This window comes from Priapulus caudatus, unplaced genomic scaffold (genome assembly GCF_000485595.1).
Source record: "Priapulus caudatus unplaced genomic scaffold, Priapulus_caudatus-5.0.1 Scaffold0, whole genome shotgun sequence".
In the NCBI taxonomy this organism is placed as follows: Eukaryota; Metazoa; Priapulida; class Priapulimorpha; order Priapulimorphida; family Priapulidae; genus Priapulus; species Priapulus caudatus.
Window position 1 is genome coordinate 531306 of NW_014577061.1, and position 20350 is coordinate 551655.

The 20350-nt window shown below is 40.4% G+C and overlaps 2 protein-coding genes across 5 annotated transcripts in view; one reads left to right on the forward strand and one right to left on the reverse strand.

The window, feature by feature from the left end:
• LOC106806303 (neural-cadherin-like) overlaps positions 1-6632 on the forward strand; it is a 135452-nt gene extending 128820 nt beyond the window's left edge. The window contains exons 31-35 of the mRNA XM_014808565.1: positions 556-668; positions 987-1093; positions 1629-1806; positions 2197-2306; positions 2845-6632. Of these exons, the coding sequence (XP_014664051.1) occupies positions 556-668; positions 987-1093; positions 1629-1806; positions 2197-2306; positions 2845-2982 (646 nt within the window). The 3' untranslated portion in view covers positions 2983-6632. The remainder of the gene's footprint in view (positions 1-555; positions 669-986; positions 1094-1628; positions 1807-2196; positions 2307-2844) is intronic.
• LOC106819527 (glutathione synthetase-like) overlaps positions 6627-20350 on the reverse strand; it is a 14096-nt gene continuing 372 nt past the window's right edge. For 2 of the 4 annotated variants that reach the window (XM_014825222.1, XM_014825039.1), the window contains exons 2-12: positions 16434-16560; positions 15368-15554; positions 12774-12849; positions 12407-12537; positions 12007-12055; positions 10958-11031; positions 10693-10857; positions 10308-10377; positions 9652-9840; positions 8754-9025; positions 6627-7487 (exon numbers count right to left, since the gene is read on the reverse strand). In XM_014825222.1, coding sequence (XP_014680708.1) covers positions 7364-7487; positions 8754-9025; positions 9652-9840; positions 10308-10377; positions 10693-10857; positions 10958-11031; positions 12007-12055; positions 12407-12537; positions 12774-12849; positions 15368-15554; positions 16434-16527 — 1431 coding nt within the window. In that variant the 5' untranslated portion in view covers positions 16528-16560 and the 3' untranslated portion in view covers positions 6627-7363. Of the gene's footprint in view, positions 7488-8753; positions 9026-9651; positions 9841-10307; positions 10378-10692; positions 10858-10957; positions 11032-12006; positions 12056-12406; positions 12538-12773; positions 12850-15367; positions 15555-16398; positions 16561-19343; positions 19506-20350 lie in introns of those variants that run through there. The other 2 variants (XM_014824454.1, XM_014825307.1) reach the window with 2 other exon arrangements.

Genomic DNA, 20350 nt, shown 5'->3' on the forward strand with positions numbered 1-20350 from the left:
TGTTACATGAATGTTACATTAACCATACATGAATGACTACATGAATGTTACATGAATGTTACATTAACTATACATGAATGGCTACATGAATGTTACATTAACCATACATGAATGACTACATGAATGTTACATGAATGTTACATTAACCATACATGAATGACTACATGAATGTTACATGAATGTTACATTAACCATACATGAATGACTACATGAATGTTACATGAATGATACATGAATGTTACATGAATGTTACATTAACCATACATGAATGACTACATGAATGTGTGACAGTCTGGCCTGTGAACGTTTGGCATATGGAATGGAGATGCTGTTTTTTATCTGATTTCATTATTCTATTGTGCTATTTTGCACTTCTGAAGACATGTTAATGTTTTGTAAAAGCGAGAATTGTTGTATTTCACAGACATCTACAACCTTATACATGTATTATAGTATAAGACACAAGATATATGTGTGTTTTCACCTACATGTCAGATATAATTTTGGGTGATGTTTACTCGTGTTAATTAGTGTTAATTGTTATCCCACTTGCAGATGTATAGATGGTTGGGAAGGCAAGAACTGCAACTATCGGCGGGAAGAGGTTGCCCTCGACCTCAGCAAGGGGGCGCTAGCTGCAATACTTGTTTGCCTTCTGCTGCTGCTCAGTAAGTGTTCGTTTATGTGTAAAAGCCGTTACTGTAGGTGACCCTATAAAAGGTTTCCTACTTACCTACACACTACGTACCTAACTTTCTACGCATACTATATATCTACTCGTTTCTAAGCTGCCTTATATTAAAATCCATTCAAATATTAATTATCAGTGGTAACCAGAGAGCAAATACTTCAAAATTCTCCATGCGTTTTCTGTTTATAAGTAGTTTCTCTTAGGTTTAGTATCTAAAAAGTGTGTAGAAAATATTCAGTGCTGTGAGAGAGTGACCATTAATTAATGTGTGTGTGTGTGTGTGTTTGTGATGCAGTATTGGTGCTCGTGTTTGTGATGTATAACCGGAGGCGCACCAAGGAGAAATATCCATATGACATAGATCCAGATGATGACATTAGGGAGAATATAATCAATTACCAGGTACGTCTTGCTGAATAAACACAATCTCGTTTTGCCATGCAAACATTGACTCTTCCTCATCACTCATTGCGCAATATGTGACATCAACCTTGTGTGTACCAAATGCTCTTATTTACACTACGTGGCATTCACACTTGATGTCACTATGCAATAACACACAACTATGTGTGCCAGTATTTCTTCTGACCACTGAATGTACCAGTAACTCTTCCCAGCCACTGTGTGTTCGAATAACTTCTTGCCACTGCATTTACCAGTATCTTTTTTGTATCACGACTGTGTGTAGCAGGAAGTGTTCTTACGTTTGTAGATAGCAGCACGTTTTTTCCCATTGCTGCTTGTTCTAGAAGGTGTTCTCACAACTGTGTATAGCAGCAAGTGTTCTTGCGTTTGTAGGTAGCAGAAAGTGTTCTTACAACTGTGTAGCAACAGGCGTTCCTAAGTCTGTGTACGGCAGCAAGTTCATTCTGTCGTTGCTGCCTGTACCAGAAAATGTTCTTAGCATTACATAGAGCATATTTTCGTCTTGTGTCAGGATGAGGGTGGCGGGGAGGATGACCAGGATGCGTATGACATCAGCAAACTGCGCAAGCCTGCTGATTCAGACGCACCGGGCAGCAACCAAGCCAGCAAGCCCAACCACCACCGGCCGCCGACCACCGTACCTCCACTAGAGAGTGCACGGCCGGTGCGCAAGGCTCATCCCCAGTATCGTAAGTGCATCGTGTCTCGGCAGGGCCTCACGTGTGTGTACGGTTGTCAGACGTTGTTAAGACTCTTAACAGTCCTATACTTCTGCCAAAGGAAATCCACCAACTTAGGCACTAATTTTAAGTTTAAAAAATAGGTTAATCTTTTTCAACAGGATATATATATACTAATATATATATACCACCAGATATTGTTACCAGTAAAATAACAAGGTATATATATTATATATATATAATATATATATTATTACTATATAGTATATATAATAGGTTATTTTTACTGGTTTTCCTATGCTGCCATTAGACAGTGAATGCTAAATGGTAGGTCTCACTGTAGGTCAGCCAAGTGTAATTGATTATTTTTAATGATTCATCGTTATTGTTTCACTTCAGCGCCAGGAGAACATCCTGACATAGAAGATTTCATTAAAAATCGCAAAGACGAAGCCGACGATGATCCCGGTGCGCCCCCTAGGGACGATGTCCGGAACTACGCGTACGAGGTATGATGGATCAAATACTCTGTGCCCAGAATATTATCTTTTTCCCACCATCTTTTACCAACTTTGTCAACTTTTCAACACCTGCACTGTCACTCTATGATGCCTGTGTTATCTTGATCCTTCTCAACACGCCCTCAAGTAACACCTGCATTCTCCTCGTAAAAGGTTTCCGTGTTCTTGTGTTCTCGCGCCTCTCCTCCACCACTGACATCCGTCCACTGTCACATATTTTTTCTCACTAAGCCTCCCGCACACTTATTTTCTCACTGAATCTTCCGCATGCATATTTTCTTACTGAACCTCCCGCACACATATTTTCTCACTGAGCCTCCCGCATGCACCCATGTTCTCACCGAGTGTCTTCTCTGCTGCAAGAGTGTGGCAGCACTGCTGGCTCTCTAAGTAAACGCCAGCATTCTCATGTTAAAAGCTTTCCGTGTTCTCATGTTCTCGCAACACTCTTCCACAACTGCCGTCCGTCCACCGTCGCATTTTCATTCATAAACATCCAACATTTTCTTGCTTCTCTCCGCTGCAGGGGTGTGGCAGCACCGCTGGCTCTCTAAGCTCACTAGCCAGCGGCACTGACGACGAAGACCTCGACTTCGACCGGCTGAACAACTGGGGACCACGCTTCAACAAGCTCGCCGAGATGTATGGAGGCGAGGAGGACTGAGTCAATCGCCGCGCGCGCGCGCATTGACGTTCCGACGCGCCGAGACTGACCGCCGGTCAGCGGAGAGATCGGCTTCGTCGGCGACCGAGGTTCTCACAGAAGTGAACGAATGTCCAAAACTGAATGCTGGCGACGGAGGCACTCTCGGCGTGGACGGAGTGCGCCTCGGGACCGGGATCGAGGTCCGTACAGCTGGCTGAGAGTCGTCGACCAGACGACAAGGACTGATTGTCGCAGCAGCTACTACCCAGCTAGCGTGCTCCATGTGTAAAATACTCTCTGTTAATAATAATCAGTAAGCAGCTTGTGATGTGGCTACAGTGGCTCCCTCTAAGCAAGAGAACGTCTGGTGTGCTTCTATATGTTATACATATATACACATATTATGTAATATATATACATGTTATATATATGTATGTATATATATAGTGATAGGTTCATTCTGCAGGGAGAATGACTACATAGCAGCCTCTTGTTTTCTGAAGGCTGTTGTTTAGAGTGGAGGCCAGGCTTTCTGTCGTGGACCTAATTTGAACAAATGTTTTGTAAAAACAAAATCGGGATCAACTTGTGATGTGTCTACTTCGTGTCGCTCTAGGTGGGTCTCTTTCCGTTGTGTGGGCCAATCTATGGTAGGCAAATGTCCGTTCACGTAGCTGACACTGTAAACCGTACAGCAGTATGAACAATATTTGCAGGATGTTTGAGTGCCACGGTATCATGAGATGTTTGCCGAGATATCTATTGCTGTAGTTTTGAGAAGTGAATGTGTCCATTGCTGTACAGTTGCAAATCATGAAAAATTATGATGTTTTATTGCTGAGTGAATTATAAGCTTTGATATTATTGGTGTAAAGCATTTAACAAGGGGACTCGAGACTTCTGACTGTTGCGTACATGTTAATGTTATCTAAATATTGAAGCTGCATAGATGTAGTGATAGGCGCTTCAGTTGTTCAGCAATTGGGGTGTGTTTATACTAAAATAATGTACAGATGTAGAACACATAAACCATATGTAAAAGATGACGCACTGCTAGAAGGTGTTAAAACCATGTGTGGTTCAACAGAAAAGATGCAGAATGGTGTAAGATAAGTTTTGATATATTTCCTCATATTATGTATCATCACTTATATTCTGGTGATGATGAATCCTGGATTCACAGGTATCCTGCAGGTAATGCCACTGATGGTTATTGACAGGTTACCTACAGGTACCTGTCGTGGTTTTCTACAGATAACCAGTACATGACTATCTAATGGTAAAACATTGGTAACTTGTAGGTATACCTGTTGATCAGTAACCATGGATCCCTCTCAGGTAGGCCTTCTAGTAGTTGATGATTAACCACAGGTAACACACAGGTAGACCTGTTGCTGGTTGATTACAGGTAACACCCAGGTAGACCTGTTGCTAGTTGATTACAGGTAACACCCAGGTAGACCTGGTGCTGGTTGATTACAGGTAACACACAGGTAGACCTGTTGCTGGTTGATTACAGGTAACACCCAGGTAGACCTGGTGCTAGTTGATTACAGGTAACACCCAGGTAGACCTGGTGCTAGTTGACCACAGGTACCACCCAGATACACTTGCTGACGGTTAACCGCTGGTAACAGTCAGACATGCCTTTTTATGGTTAACCACCGGTAACTTGCAGATAGTCCCTGTTACTGACAAAACATGTACATCGAGTGGCAGAGCCTTGCGTTCTGGCCTCATCTTTTAACAGTGATTGTGTGTGGGCACGTGTGTGTGATAGCTGTTTAGTTGTTGTATCATTGTACACGTTCGCATTTTGTTTATGAAACCATGTACAAAATTGTCTAGCAATTTGTGTAAAACAGTGATGCCAACAAAATCGTCAATCCTTTTTCGGTCCCCTGTACCACCGATCAGCATCTTACAGTAGCACTGATTGCGCCCATCTAGTGAATAACACTGCCATTCTATGTGAGTATCTTTGCAGTAATATCAAGAGCTAATAATACATTATTAGCTCTTGGTAACATCCCTAACGGTGCCTATGCTTGCCGCTGCACTGCCAAAGCCATGTCTTTATCTGTGTGTGTATATGATTTGTGGCCGGAAACTGTCACTGGGTTGTGCTGCCAAGACGTTGTGTGAACATCGTCATGAGATTATAATGGCAGATAATAGCAGGATGAGATAATGGCGTTTCCAAGAAGCTCGGGAATATTACTTTAGGCCAGGGATGAAGGTGTAGTCAGTGATTTTGCGACGCAAGGAGGAGATTAAACAATAAATTACGGATGATCATTAAAAATCTTAGCGGTGATAAGAAATGCTTCGGGAAATGATTTCTATATGACTATAGGTATCAATGGAAAGGTTGTTAGCAAAATGTGTTATGAGATGTGGATAGTGAGTGAAAGTATAATGTAAATGTTATTCACAGTTTTGCATGCCATTGTCAACGGATCATGTAGGCCTACATCTGTGTAGACATTTAAAGCTGTGCACACAAAACAGCTTTAACGAACGTATATAGCAGTGTAGACATTGATATAAACTTTTGATAAATGCGAAAGGCACCACGTCGTTTTACACAACATAATATCTCCCTAGTGTTAGCTGCTACCTCGCTACTTGAGTATGCGAAGACTTTTATTTTATTTTTTATGTTGCAGCAAAGCGCATTTAGTCAGAGATAAAGGCCTAGTTTTTGAGCGGTAACAGTTCGCAAACATGCGTGACATGGACAGGTTTTTCTTGTGTTCCACAATGTTGACTCGTCCCCTTTTCTTATGTTCATTCAGCGCGTTTTAGGTAAAGGCTGTTTTATACACTGATCACGATAACGATTTTTAAGTAAATTGTTTAAATGATTTTAATCGATGAGAATCACTCAAATTAGTAGACGGCTGTAATTATGTATTTATTGTGATATACACATAGCGTTGTAACCATGGGGAACCTTGCATTTCTGTTTTTAAGTAAGACACACTAAATGAAGGAAGAGGTGTAGCAGCAAGAAAACTTGCTGACTTGGTTCCAAATTTTAATGTGAAACTAGAATCTCATTATATTGCATTTGTGACATTTCCTGAGAACTCTTCTGTTGTTAGGCTATAAGCTAGAAGCGACGAGGTCGAACACAAGCACAGGAATAAGTCTCTGTAGAAAGCAGTATTCATTATCACTACAAGTAGGTACTCTTAGGAAATTCATGATTGCAGGGAATACCCTGTGTCAGGGAACCCATCAGTGTCGCGTCATTGTACGGTTGCTTCAGTATAGATTTCAATGTCAGATTTGCATGCCAAGAGGACCTAGTGAAGGCGTAAGGTTGTACCCTCGGTAGTATGGCCATCGTCAATCATTCCAGCAACGAGGATGTCGTAGGCCAACTATTGGCATACCTTCAGACTCTGTACGAAGCTATTTCCCATTGCATAATTGTTTTAAGATGTGAAAGCTTAGCAGAGTAACCGTATGTGGTTGTGATCCTCCCTCCCCCTCACGAACAATTAGTTGTAATGAGTAGACCCCCGTGTTAGTAATGTGTACATTTTTTATTTTAGTGCATATTTTTCTTTTTTTTATACATGGTGTATTACATTTCTTCATGGTCATTATGTGACTGTAATATTTGTTCTTACAGAAAATAAAGAACGTCGTTCTTCATAGCAGTTTTTTTATTATTCTGTTTGTACCTCCATAGCTTATAGCTGTCACAATCACATTGCAAATCTATCACATAGCTTAACGTATTTGTGGAATGAAGAATAGTCATATTCAACACACCTTGACATACGCGTTGATTGTCTACCCCATCATAATATGGGATATACAGTTGTGCATGGACAATGTCACCTATATATGTTGATAAGAACAAACTATATTAATCTCTGCTTTGATATCTCGACTATTATATCTCTGACTTGATGTCGGCTACAACTTTCGTACAAGATTACATCGAAGAATAGCTACCCTAACATTGGTATCACATCTGTATAGTCGTCATTCATTACCATGATTATACAGTGTTTCCTCTGCATTGACACGAGCGAGGGGGGCTCCTCGCTCAAATTCTCAGCCACCACACAGAAATTTGTCCAAAACACCACCTCGCTGCCGAAAATTACTGTTCTTCCAAAGAACAGTGCTTATGATGCAGCAAAATAGCTTGGCATGCAGCAAATTGCACCATTTTTCCAAAAAAATTCCCCCGGACCCCCTAGCTGGGCAAGGCCTCGCTTTGCTAGGACCTCGAAATGCGCAAACACACCAAAAAACATTTACCACCTCACAGACGTTTTTGGCCAGGGGAAACACTGATTATGTATTAAAAAATTTCCCTCATAAAAAAACTATGAACCCCATATGCTGGGTTAAAAAATCTGGATGGTTGACGTATTCACTCCAGATATGGACTGTCAATAGCACCATAACCCATGGCAACACCTCCTTCATCAACGCCCATCATCTTTGTCCGTAGTAGATGTCCATGCTGCTCATTGAGCAACAATTCCTTCCCTCTCCTGCAAGCAATGTTTCTTTTTATATTAGCATTCAAAAACAAGCAACAACAACAGCAACAACAACAACTGCAGCACAAGCAACCATCAAGCACCATCACCATGTAACAAGTACAGGTTAATTTGAAACTAATGAAACCAGTTGTTTTCAAGTCTATACTGACAGACTGATTGGAATTTCTTAGAAATTATAACAATATGCATTTTTACATGACATGAGAATACATAACCTATACAGACTGCGCCATACACATACATCATTACATTATGGCACAAACTGCAATGCATTTAACATACTCGCACAAACATATGAGTAACATTATTATTGTCATACATAATAATACTACTTGTGGTACACTCGCATTTATGTCATCAGAATTCCTAATGCTAGCCGCACACTATACGACCCGAGCGGGATCGGGAAGCTTATGATCGTCTCCCGAGCCCAGGCGTCTGGCTACCGACTGGTTTGACACGATCGGGAGGTCATTTTGGGCCGATTCGAATTTTGAATCGGGAGCGGAGCGGGTTGTATAGTGTGCGAGGGTATATGACGCGACTCGTATAGTCTGCGTGGCCATCCGACCCGCCGCCGAGCGCTGAAGGGGTTTCCCCTAAAATTGACCAATCACAGAGCAGCGCCATGGGAAGCGCATTCCGTCTAAGTGGCGGAGTTTTGGACGCACGGGAAGGAGAACGATCTTGTTGAATTGTGGCTTGAAAATGAGTGTTTATATGACTGCACCCAAAAGGATTATGCAAACAGAGTTGTAAGGACCAAACACCTTTCAGAAATTGCCGCGAAGTTGGGAACAAGTGGCGAGTACAATCGATTCTATCCCTTTTAAAGTGCCCTTTCTATGACGCCTCCTTTGCAAACACAATACAACAGCTGGATTTAACTTCATTTTGGAAAAAAATGCTGGATGTGCGTCTGCTTGCTGCTAGGGGAAGCACTCCCGACCCTTAGTGCACGCTAAATCCGCTTTGAACGCCTCGAGAGCGCCATGGTTAGCGCCAACTTTGAGTTGTACAGTGTGCGGGGGCCTCCCGATCGATCGGGTGCCGAGCATATGGTGTGCGAGGGCTTACGACTCCGGCCCGAGCAAAATCGTAGTCTGCGGCGAGCATAGCACTATAACAAGGGCTGCAAAATCCACACATGTCCCCACATACTCCTACATAGCAACACAGGCTGCAGCACGAACACATGCACACCGTAAAATTCAATGCATCGCAGCACAGGCGGCCACGAGTGTATATACACACCCTATCACGACTCCGAAAACGCCCAGTTCGCTGATGACGTTCTCGACGTGTGGTGGGTTGCCAGCTCGTATGATGTAGTTGCTGTGCGATTGGGGATGTATCTGTTCCATAAGAATGAATGCCGTTCTTTCGACAGTGTCGCTGATTGGGCCGAGCACGTCCACGATCGCCTCCCCGAACGTGTTGTTCCCTCCTCCCTCCCGCTGCGGCTTCAACACATACTTGCCCGGATTTTCCATCGCCATGGCGACGGCAGCATCTCCCTCTTCGCCCTACGGCAGACAATACTATTGTGAGATTGAGATTGTACTAGCTCCAGTTCACGATAGCATACAGAAAGAAACTTGATTGCCATGCTGAACTAGAATATGGAAGACAGTTAACATTAACACGTCATTTAGAACACTAACGAATTTAGTGGAAAACTTTGTCCTATGGCAGAGAATACTATTGTGCAATTGAGATTGTGCTAGTTGCAGTTCACTAGAGCACTTGGCATACAGAAAGAAACTTGATTGTCATGCTGAACTAGAATATGGAAGACAGTTAACATTAACAGTTTCCATTGCGTGCAAGAACCTGTCACTAAGAACAGGAGCAAATTTAGTGGAAAGACGTATGCAAGCAGATTCTTAACGCACTGCAGCAAATTCTGGCAATTCAAAAGGTTATACTCATTATGTCTGTTGCTCAATATCAGAACAGAACCACTAGCATTGTCCACATATGTAGGCAAACCAATTACAGGAAATTTTATTGCAAAAATGTGATCAAACTAGAACTATTTATTCTAAAAATTGCCAATCTGTGTATAATTTGGCAGTAAAAAAATGAGAAAAATAAGAACAACCGTGTGCAGAAATTGTATATACTATCATGTGGACGTAATGATTCTTACCATATCTAGGCTATAGAGGCCCACAAATGTCTTTCTGACTAATGCTGATTCCTCAGCATCTAGAAACCTCTCCAACATGCCAGGCTTGGACAGTACTTGCTGTACCTTCTTCGTTCCAGCTAGGTGATACTGGATCGATGGGCATTTAATAGCTGAACTTCGCTCCACTTTTAATCGAGTCTGCCAAACCTGCAAAAAGCACAAAACACAAGATTTATTGATAGATTCATAAAAATCACTATATGACTTTATTTTAACGTCCAGTTTGCTCCACCTGGTTGCTACGCTATATCTGCTTTATCCATCACCATCGGAGGCAGCATCGTACTCTCCTGAGACTATGGATTTTGTGTGGTCAGATCTTGATGCAATGTGCTATGACTGTACACTGCTATTCGAAATAGAGAGATTCTGCCATATTTGTGTATCTGAAGGTCAGCCCAGATGTTGTAGTTATATCTTATTAATCATTACTTTTTGCTTTTTCTCTTTCCAGCAGCTGTGCCAGGCTTATCTCACATTTCAGCAGCTCACTACGGAGAGCCTGTATAACCACTGAAGATGGTGCTATGTGTCTCCTTTCGAGGTGTCAATATTCATGGTGAAGAGTTTAAGGTGTAGCTTATTCCATAGTTTTTTTTATCAACTATACGAACCTCATCTGATGTATATTGATCTGGTGCATATCCATCTCTATAGTAAACTACTCCAACTTCTTTGCCATCTCTGAAATTAAATAAAATTTCACTTGAAGTGGTTTGTAAATCGTATATAAGTTTATGTACGTGGTAATAAGTGTGCAGTATAACTGTACATATAATAAACCAAGTAAGAAAAAATCTCAATTTAACGACGGTAAAACATTTTAGGTACACTCAACTAATTGGTACAAACCTGCCATCCACATGACTGTCACAATGACTTATAACATATGAAAATATAAACTTAGCAGCAATGATTCTAGCTGCAATCCAAAGGTGTGATAACCAATTACAAGCAAATGCAGTAAGCTTCTTAGCCAGCTACACGTGCGATACTTACATAAGTAGTGCTTTGGAGTTAGAGTCTAGTGAAGCCTTTGAAACCTTTGACATGGTACATCTTATTATTCGTACTTGTGGCTGCTGTTTGTAGACCTCATATTCAATATCACGCTGATCAAATATGTTCCTGGTTTCAGGTTCCACGACAAACAGAATCACAGCACTGGAAATTATAAAAATACGATTAAGTTGGGTAATAGTCGGATGTTTTATTGAAATTGGTCTGTTGGATGTCCTAAAACAAGCAAAATTCTACCACTTACTCTTGTTTATTGTAAAGTTTCCAGGCCTCTATCAAACCTTTGGCTAACCCACTTGCAGCAGTGTTCTCTGGTAGCTGGAAAATGAGTTTAGAACAATGTGCGGGATGGCTTATAAATTAATATTTGATTGCGAGGACAAAGCACGTAAGACGAAAAGGAGTCAAGGTCCGTGGTTATGACAACTCAGGTTATGTAAATTCACTCATACGTAATTTGTAAACTATGACCACTAAACATACGAAATGCAAATTCACTCTTGTAACACAAAATGCAAATTCACTCTTGTAACACAAAATGCAAATTCACTCTCGTGTAATTTTGTAAAAGAATGAGCAGGTTTATATACACGAAAAGTAGCATGTTCACTCATAGTAAAATTAACGTAATACATATGTAGCAAGTCAAGTGTGTTTTAGTGTTCTACTCTTCACGTGATTAGAGAATGTATGTTCCTACTCCCTGTAAGAATTCCACCAACCCCACATCAGATGACTATAAAAAATGGCTAAAGGCTGGCACTTATAGAAGAGGGCTGGCAAACCTTTGCTGCTAATGACCCAAATTGTGAGTGTAACTTCGAAGTTCCCAGAGCAGTTCAGAATGATCTTAGCTTCTACAGGGAACTGTACAAAAAGAAGGTCCACCTTAAATGTCAACCAACTTTTCGGGTGCCAGATCGGAGCATGAAACACCCAAAGCCAATGACAATACTGATAATGAAGGCAAGTCGGCTAGTAACAGTGATCCCCCTCTCTATCCTAATAATTTTAATCCTGAACTAGTTTTTCCTTCCCAGTATTGTCATGTTACTGTGTTACATCATTAAATAATTATTGTGTGTTTATAAGCATTTACTTGCATTTATAGTTCCATTGGGATGCATTAGTTGCATAAGCCAGGGTAATACTGCATAACTAAATATATGCAACATGCATATATATATACATTATATGTTTATACCAAAATATATATATAATATGTATATATAAATGTTTATACCAAACATAATGTATGTGGTAGATAAAATGTTTAAATGGATATACACTTACGTGTTTATCTGTTTGTTCCACTGTCCAACCCTGTCTCTCTAAAAACCACCTTAAACAATAAAGAAATGTTGGAATGAACTTATTTGGCATGGTACCACATAGACGAGATATAATGCACTATTACTGTACTATGTACTATTATGTAATATTACTACCAAACCATATTTTCAGGAAGGGAAAAATTAAAATATCAGTGAAATATACTGCAGAAGACTTTTAACTATATAGGGTTGCAACTGTTAAACATTTTAATAGCAATGCCCAAAGTTTGATTCGTTATAATAGATTGTGTTCAACACCATGTGTTTTTACATGAGCCAATATACTGCATCTACATATAAAATTTTCCCTGATTATCTGATTTTGAACAAAGACGTAATGCACTATTAAGTACTTATACCTGTGGAACATTGAGACCTTAGATGCCAACCCTGCAAAACTTGATGCAATGGCATTTACTTCAATCTGTTTAATTTGCTTTGTATTAGTGTCAAACATATAGTCACTCCTTAACATGCCAAAATGAATCTCCTGAAAAACAAGCAACCAATATATGTTATTTTACATTTAAGAACATTCTGTATTGCTTAGTTAACATGTTTACGCAATAATATCATATAAATATCACAATTTTGCTAAATATATGTACTGCCAACAGTTTTTCAGCTTAGGAAAGAAACCCATATGATTGGAACGTGGAAACATTATATTGTATTTACATTGCCCCATATATGTACTATGCACAAATAAAAAGTAAACACACATGCCTGTGACGTTCCTTCCTTATGTACAGTTCTGCAGATCTCCAACAACTTTCTTGTAAAGACATCTACTTCTATGACACTGCAAAACAACGATAGCTCTGTTTAAACAAGATATAAATTAAAAAACATCAAATATGATAGTTACCATTACACTTACAGTAATGCTGGTTTAATGGACTTAACAGTATCAAGAACAACGTTCACCTTCGCTGCAATACATTACGGTCTGTAATAAATTTCTGACAAGTTATTGTTATTAGCAAAGATCGTATATAATAAGACGGGACACTCGACTGAAATATTGGGTCACGCATGATACTATAGCGCCGATAAACAGATGGTGATGCATTGAAAGCTGTGAATAGCAGTAGGCCTTGCAAACATACACTGTCCCATCAGTTGTCTGCTAAGAAATGCACCGGTCTACGGTGTTCTGTGACAATATACAGCAGTAACCACAGAAAGAGATTCAGCAAGGACGATATGTATAATATTTTAGATGTTTAAAAGAACTATAGGGCAATGAATGTGTTTTTCCCCCAGAGAGTAAATGTCAGTAAGTGTCTACTGCATGCATGCTCTACACAATTTAGAAACGTGGGGGCAGAAGTTACGCACATGAGTAAGAAACACAGACCGACAGCACATTAACTGGCATGTTCAAACAAAATATGCAAACTGAAAGCACATAAAATAATGACTTCTTATCATACTAAACAAGTGCCGCAGAGCGACAGCGCTCATCTAACGTCTACTGCGGTGACTCTGTGGTGGAGTGGTGGGATTCTAGTAAACCCTGTTAGTCCCAAATGTGTTTCACATACACGCCGAACCAGTGGAATGCACAGGATGGTATCCAGGAACCTTCTCAAGAAGAATGTTCGTTGGATCGTATGAAAGTTGCCACGAGATGGCGGCGTACGGTTTAAGGTCTTCAGATTAAAGAATGGAAGCTTCCATCATACGTAGTAGGCAAACAACTATTTGCAAGACAGAATAGTTATAACACTCATCCATTTACCATACGCAAGCCTACAGGCTGCAAATTGCAATAGAGACGCTGGGCCACCTGCAACGCAATTAACGCAAGCAAAACTGGCAACCAACACATGCACTGGCAGGCAGCACTGCAGTGGCATACGTTATCATTTAACACATACTGACAGTACAGAATGACATAGAATTATACGATTTAAGGAACATACACCTTCTTTAACCAAATTTAGCTTTTGAAATTTCACTGTGACACTTTAAGCGCTCATTACATCCAGCATGTATAGATTCTACTAGCAAACCCCGCAGTCAAATTCTTTCTAACAGACAGTCAACAAATCCAACGTTAACGACCCTCTTGAGGGTAAAAAGGTTGATCCGACACTTACTCTTTCGCAATGTCAGCAGAAGGGACATTCATGGTCCTTTCAATAAAGCATAAAATAACTAGGTCACCGCTGAAACAAAAAGTTTTTCAAATCGCCCGTCAGACCAATGTCCTCCGAAAATGTCTAAAATCTGCTCTGTCCCATTGACCTTTGACCTGTGAGCCTCCAATTTCGGCAAAGTGATGGCTTTTCCTAACCATGATCTATCCACCGACTAATAAACGAGCCTAGTCGACCGTTTAGATTTGTGCCGCATTCGCATTTCCTCCTATACCTAAAAAGTTAAGGAGTGAATGTCCCCGCTTCTTTTACACTTCTTGACCTTTGACCTTTGACCCCCAGCTTCGACATCCCAACTCGTTTTCGGATTACCCCCCCACGTCCCGAATATCGTGACCGTACGTCGAGCGGTTAAGATTTGTGCCCAACTGTTGACGCCCGGACGGACGGACGATCATGCGATTCTACAAGCTGCATCTGACTGTCAGATGAGCTAAAAATAGTGATACTTGTTTAAGCAAACACTTTTTATTGCACTGACGGTAATGAATTTCCAATAGACACAATTACGTGGGACATGATTTTAATAACGGTCCACAAATCTGGATGCCAGAAATCCGGACCACCTGAGAATCTGGACTTTTTGAAAACTCTCAAACTTATACAAATACTCTAATAAACTAAAAATAAATAATTAATTTCTATAAAATACCTTCTGCTTTCATTTGTTTACTTATTTTTCTTTTACAATGTTCATTTTTAAACATGATTTCAAGCATTACATGCTCATTTTTGTAGTAAATTTTTTTGTTTACATTTTTGTCAAGTGTTGAATTTATATTTCTGCTGGTTTGTTAAACTGCTCGTTTTGATAAATGAAGCAAGCTGTACTGCATTTGCTAATAAATAAACTATTAAAAATACCTGTTCATCTCGTCTTTATTCCTCCTTAAATTCGAATTTTAAAACTACTGCCCGAGAATCTGGAAAATCTGGAAATCCGGACCGACCCAATTAATCCCCGAGCAGTTTGGATTTTCAGACTTCTACTGTAGTCTAATTCAGTGGACTAATATTTTACTCTCAGACCACTACTAAGTATGCAATATTACTCAGTATGCAACAGTAGTAACAGTAGTCAAACATTACTCCGGTAGATTCAAGTCGTCAGGTGTCCCTCTGTGCTAGACAAAAATTCTCAGCTATATCGTTTACCTTTGCAATACTTCCTCTAGGAATGTAAAGTCAGTTGCTACAGAGTGAATAAGCTTGTTGACGGCATACTGGACACGCTTTGCCTCCTGAAGTCCAACTCGAGGGAATGGTGACGGATACAGGAGAAATGGTGCATAGTTGACAACCTCTGATGACCCGGGTGCTTCAGCTGTCCTCATCACATTTCCTACAATGTAAAGCAAGCATAATATTTCATTCTAATGTTGTAGGAGTAATAACCCAAGTAAGATTAACTAAAAATTCGGTAGAATTGATGGATGAAATACGCTCTGTAGTGCATGCAGCATGCACACATTAGTGTCTCCCGCTTTATTCAAAAAGTTCAGATTTGTCGTGATAGCCGGTGATAAAGTCAGATCGGGCAGCTGTACAAAATATTGCATGCCTCCGAGTGTGTTTTACAATGGATAAATGTGTGCGTAAAACGTCATTGAAATATAATAAAAACGTGTTCATGTATTTTTTGTCTGCTAAAGATTTATTTAATCATGAATGATAAAGTCTGTTTAGCATTCCATCACTCTGTGAGGCAGATTGACTAATTTAACTGTTGAAAAGCTAGAAAAAATGCATCTCCTGGCAAAAGCCCCCAGATTAGGGAAGATGACGATGATGATGACGATTGTGATGATACGTCAAAAAGCGCAAATAAGATGACAATGACGACAACAGAGATGGTGACATCGACTAAGAAAAAGGCAAATAAAATGGAAATTATATTTTATTCTCATAAGGCCAAAACAAAATATAGGTGTGGTTACGGTTTCCGGACCGACCCTACTTATTCCCAGCGACCCTAAACATTTTATTGTCAATTTTCTTTAAAGTAAAAAAAAGTGCTGCTTCAAAAGGCACAACGCACATCCTTCGGACATGGTTCGTAAATAAAATATTTCAAGAAAATAAAATGTTTTCCCTACCTACCTACCCTATTTTTTTCGGCATGTAACGGTAACCACACATACATTTTGTTTTGGCCTAATGTTCTTTATAACACTATACAAGTTCACATTTCAAGGATTTTTCTCTTTATCTTCATCCACACCATGCATTAGGTTCCAGTCCTTGGCATCCTCTACAGCTTCATTCAGCAAATCTTCATCCACTAGAGTGCAATATGGCAGTGTGTGTGGGATCATCACGCAGTTGGCAGCAGACGAGGTTTGTTTATACTGTAAATGAAAAAAAAGGTCAAGCCTGGTTTACTGCATCAGGTTTTTACACGCCACCTCACTCGTCAGCATGTGACAAACACATTTCGTAACAAAAAATTAAGTTGCTCAGCTGTCTGAACGTCTGTTGTGCAGACCATTTTACGTGCTCAGGAAAATTTGCTTTTATAATATCTGAGGTACTTAATTAGTTCAAGGCTGCCCAGCTAATAGACATCATTGGCAATCCTTTGCACAGGACCTTGAAATCAATGGTAAGCCCAAGTAACATTCAACAGTCTCGAGTTTACATACTTCAAATTTCCTCCAACACGTAGATGTGTGCGCTGGTGAGTTAGTTAGTGTGTGCATATGTGCGTGCGGCCGCGTCCGTGTGCATGTGTTTATTATGCTAGGTAGCCCGAAATGAGACGAACTTTGACCTAATGCCACTTAATGCCTATTATGACCTTAATGTTTGGCAGGTGCCAGTAACTGCAACTTTGAGTTTGACGCTGAACGTTAGGAACGTTGTTGCTGCAGTGTGTCTTGGCCTAATGTGGGGTCCAAACAAACACAAACATACTCTTGACATATTTCACATAATAGTTGTGGCCGAAACAATAGCGAAGCTTGAGAAGCAGGTACTGCATGCAAAAAAACAGTGGAAGCATAGAAAAAAATTTTCTCACATGTGTAGTTCAACACAACATATGAGCCAGACACATAGAAAGTCAATACACAAACTTGCAAGTGTTGAAAAGGAGATTGATGCAATCGTAACTGAAATAGTAGCGAATGCGTTCTCCAGAAAGTCGACAATTATTCCAAGTTAAAACCTAATGGAACCAAGAAGAAACCGTTTGTTTTGGGGATAGCAACCAAGTGCAATGTCATGGTCCACCCATTCAACACTTTGATAGTTACATGCACAAGAGCTGACTAACAATGATAAGTAAAGCAAGCTTTCTACAACATTCCATTGGATGAGAAAACCGTTTAACGTATTACAGTTTTTTGCATGGTTTTCCTCAGGAATTTAAGAAGGGATGTTGGGAAATCAGGCAATTCATCCCAGATTGCTCACTGGAGTCAATTACACATGTTATAAACAATCCCAAAACAGACGAACTCTTCTACTTTTCGTTAGGAGATGTACACATAAAGATGTGAATACACAGCGTGATTGTGTTGGGATTGTCATAAGTAAACAGAGTTAGAAATCATGTGTGTCAATGAGGCAATTAGGACAGGTCCGAGGATTTATGTCTCAAATTTGTTTTACTTTTAGCTTTGATGGCTTCTCAGACCCAACCCAAGTTAAAGGCCTAGGATAGTTCTACTGGTGTAGCCTTTGCTCCCACTACAGGGCTATACTACAACCTGTGTCGGGATCCGGAGAAAAATGTTTACAGTGTGATTTAAACACGAATTTCTAGCTGGCCGGCTATAGAATACAACTTGTATATGCTTTAAGTTTATTAATGCTAGGGTGATTTTTCATTGTGTCACAGACCACAGCATTGCCGGCCACGCTGTAAACATTCATGTCCGGATCCCGACATCAGCTAGGACGGACGGGGATAGTATCTAACTCTAAGTAAGTAGTAAGTATGCGCATGGAAAGAACCCGGCCTTGTAGTTGTACGCTTTCTGCTCTGTACAGACCACAGATACCAGTTGGACGTTGCTGTCATGGCATGACGTGTTTTGGAAGAGCTCCAGGTGTCGGGTGATATCAGGATTAGTTGAAATATTTTCATGAAATAACTCTCTACTAACAAATATAACTACGTATCTTATCGCTTGGTAAAATAAATGCTCAAGCTAATAATTAGTACCTTGTAGAGTGCTGTGTACTACAAAACTATATAATTCACAAAACTACCGGCAGCCATTTTATTTTTAGAATTTTCCCGCCGGAACTTACACTTGCTCTTTGTTTACACGTAGACGTATAAGTTGGTGGGCTTTCCAAATTCAGCACAGTGTGAGTGTTATATATTCGCTATAACTACTAACACAGCCTACTATCTCGTCTCTTGCGTGTTACCGGGGCGGCTGCCGGGACGAAGTCTAGTACTACTACTAAGTATTAAAAAAAAAAATTTTAAATCTTACTCAGTAAATTTATTTAGTATTTAGTAATTACTTTGTTGTGGCGTCTATCTGCACATAAGACTGCACATGTACTATTTTCGACTAGACTATTGCAATTATCGGATATATATTACTGTGTTTTCACGGTTGATACATATTGTGTGAACTATTACCAGCAACTATGTCAGACTCTAAAAGAAGAGGCCAACGAGGTGCTAAAGGCGGGAACATCAGCACTAGGTCACTTATAAAAGATCAGCCGGCCTCGTCTAGTATTACACCTAGTGATATTCGTGTAGACGATGATGTATTTACTCCAGACGAATGTGGTGACTGCAAAGACCCAGTGGAGCAGGGGGAACAGGCCCTACAATGTGAACTTTGCGAACGATGGTTCCATGTAAGATGCCAGAACATATCAATCCAGTCCTACGAACTTTTAATAAAGCTGGGGCTAGACAGCAATAATTTTCTCTCCGTTAGGTGGGGATTTCAGATCAAAGCGTTCCATGCAGCCTTTCTCACGACAAGTCATTTTCAAGCAGGAACTAAGCCCAACAAGACACTCAGTCACTGAGTATCCAAGCTGTGAACCACACTTGGGACATGGAAACTGCTGAATAAAGTTCACCACATAAATTTTCAACATCAAAGAGACGATAGCCCTGAATATGTGTAGGAGCACTTTTTTCTGAGACAGTGACCTTCTTTGCAGAAGCACAGGCTTCCTCATCCTCATCCTGCAGAGCTGGTTCATCCTCTAGGCAAGCTTTTTTCAGGGAGCCAGTGTACCGATTCCCTGCGAATCTTCGTTTTGTGGGACGATCTTTCCTCTGCTTTGGGGGCATCTTGATCGTAACTATCAACTGTGCATGTACATGGAAAAATAAAAATAATTTACTTGTAGACATTACATGGTCCACTTGTTGCACCCCAGGCCTAATACAGTTTATGTGATAATTTCAGTGACTTGTTTTGCTTTCAATATAAAGTATCAAACAGGCTGGCATTGAATAGATGACATTGATGAAACAGTGGTGAATAACCTCTCCAAATTTGCAGATGACACCAAGTTGTTTGGGATTGTAGGAACACCGGAACAAGTACACAGGCTGCAGCAGGATCTGAACTCTTTGTTTAAATGGTCAGAGGACTGGCAAATGCTATTTAACCTGGACAAATGCAAATGTATACATATATATGGGACATGGCAATCTAGAGGCCACATATTACATGAACAATGCACCCCTAGCCAACGCGACGGAAGAAAAAGACTTGGGAATTATAATACATTCATCGCTCAAACCATCACGGCAGTGTGCGGAAGCAGTCAAGAAAGCCAATAGGGTACTAGGGGTCATCAAAACGTGCTTTACAGACAGGTCAAAGCATACAATCATTCCCTTGTACAAATCGCTAGTCCGGCCTCACCTAGACTATGCAGTCCATGCCTGGAGTCCATATCTGGTAAGGAGGTGGATATTCGTCCGAGCATCGGACACCTGTTCGTATGCGCTATTCGCCCGAGCAGTTGTTGCGCATGCGCTGTTCATGTTGTATTACATAAATGTAATATAATGCTAGTCTAGGGGGGGCGCATACCTAACCACGCTATAGTGTTGTAAGCTCTTGCCTCTGAACACTCCAGTAAACACGTCTGTTTCTGTTCATCACACAAGCTCAAAGTCCCCGTATGTTTTATTCCCACCGT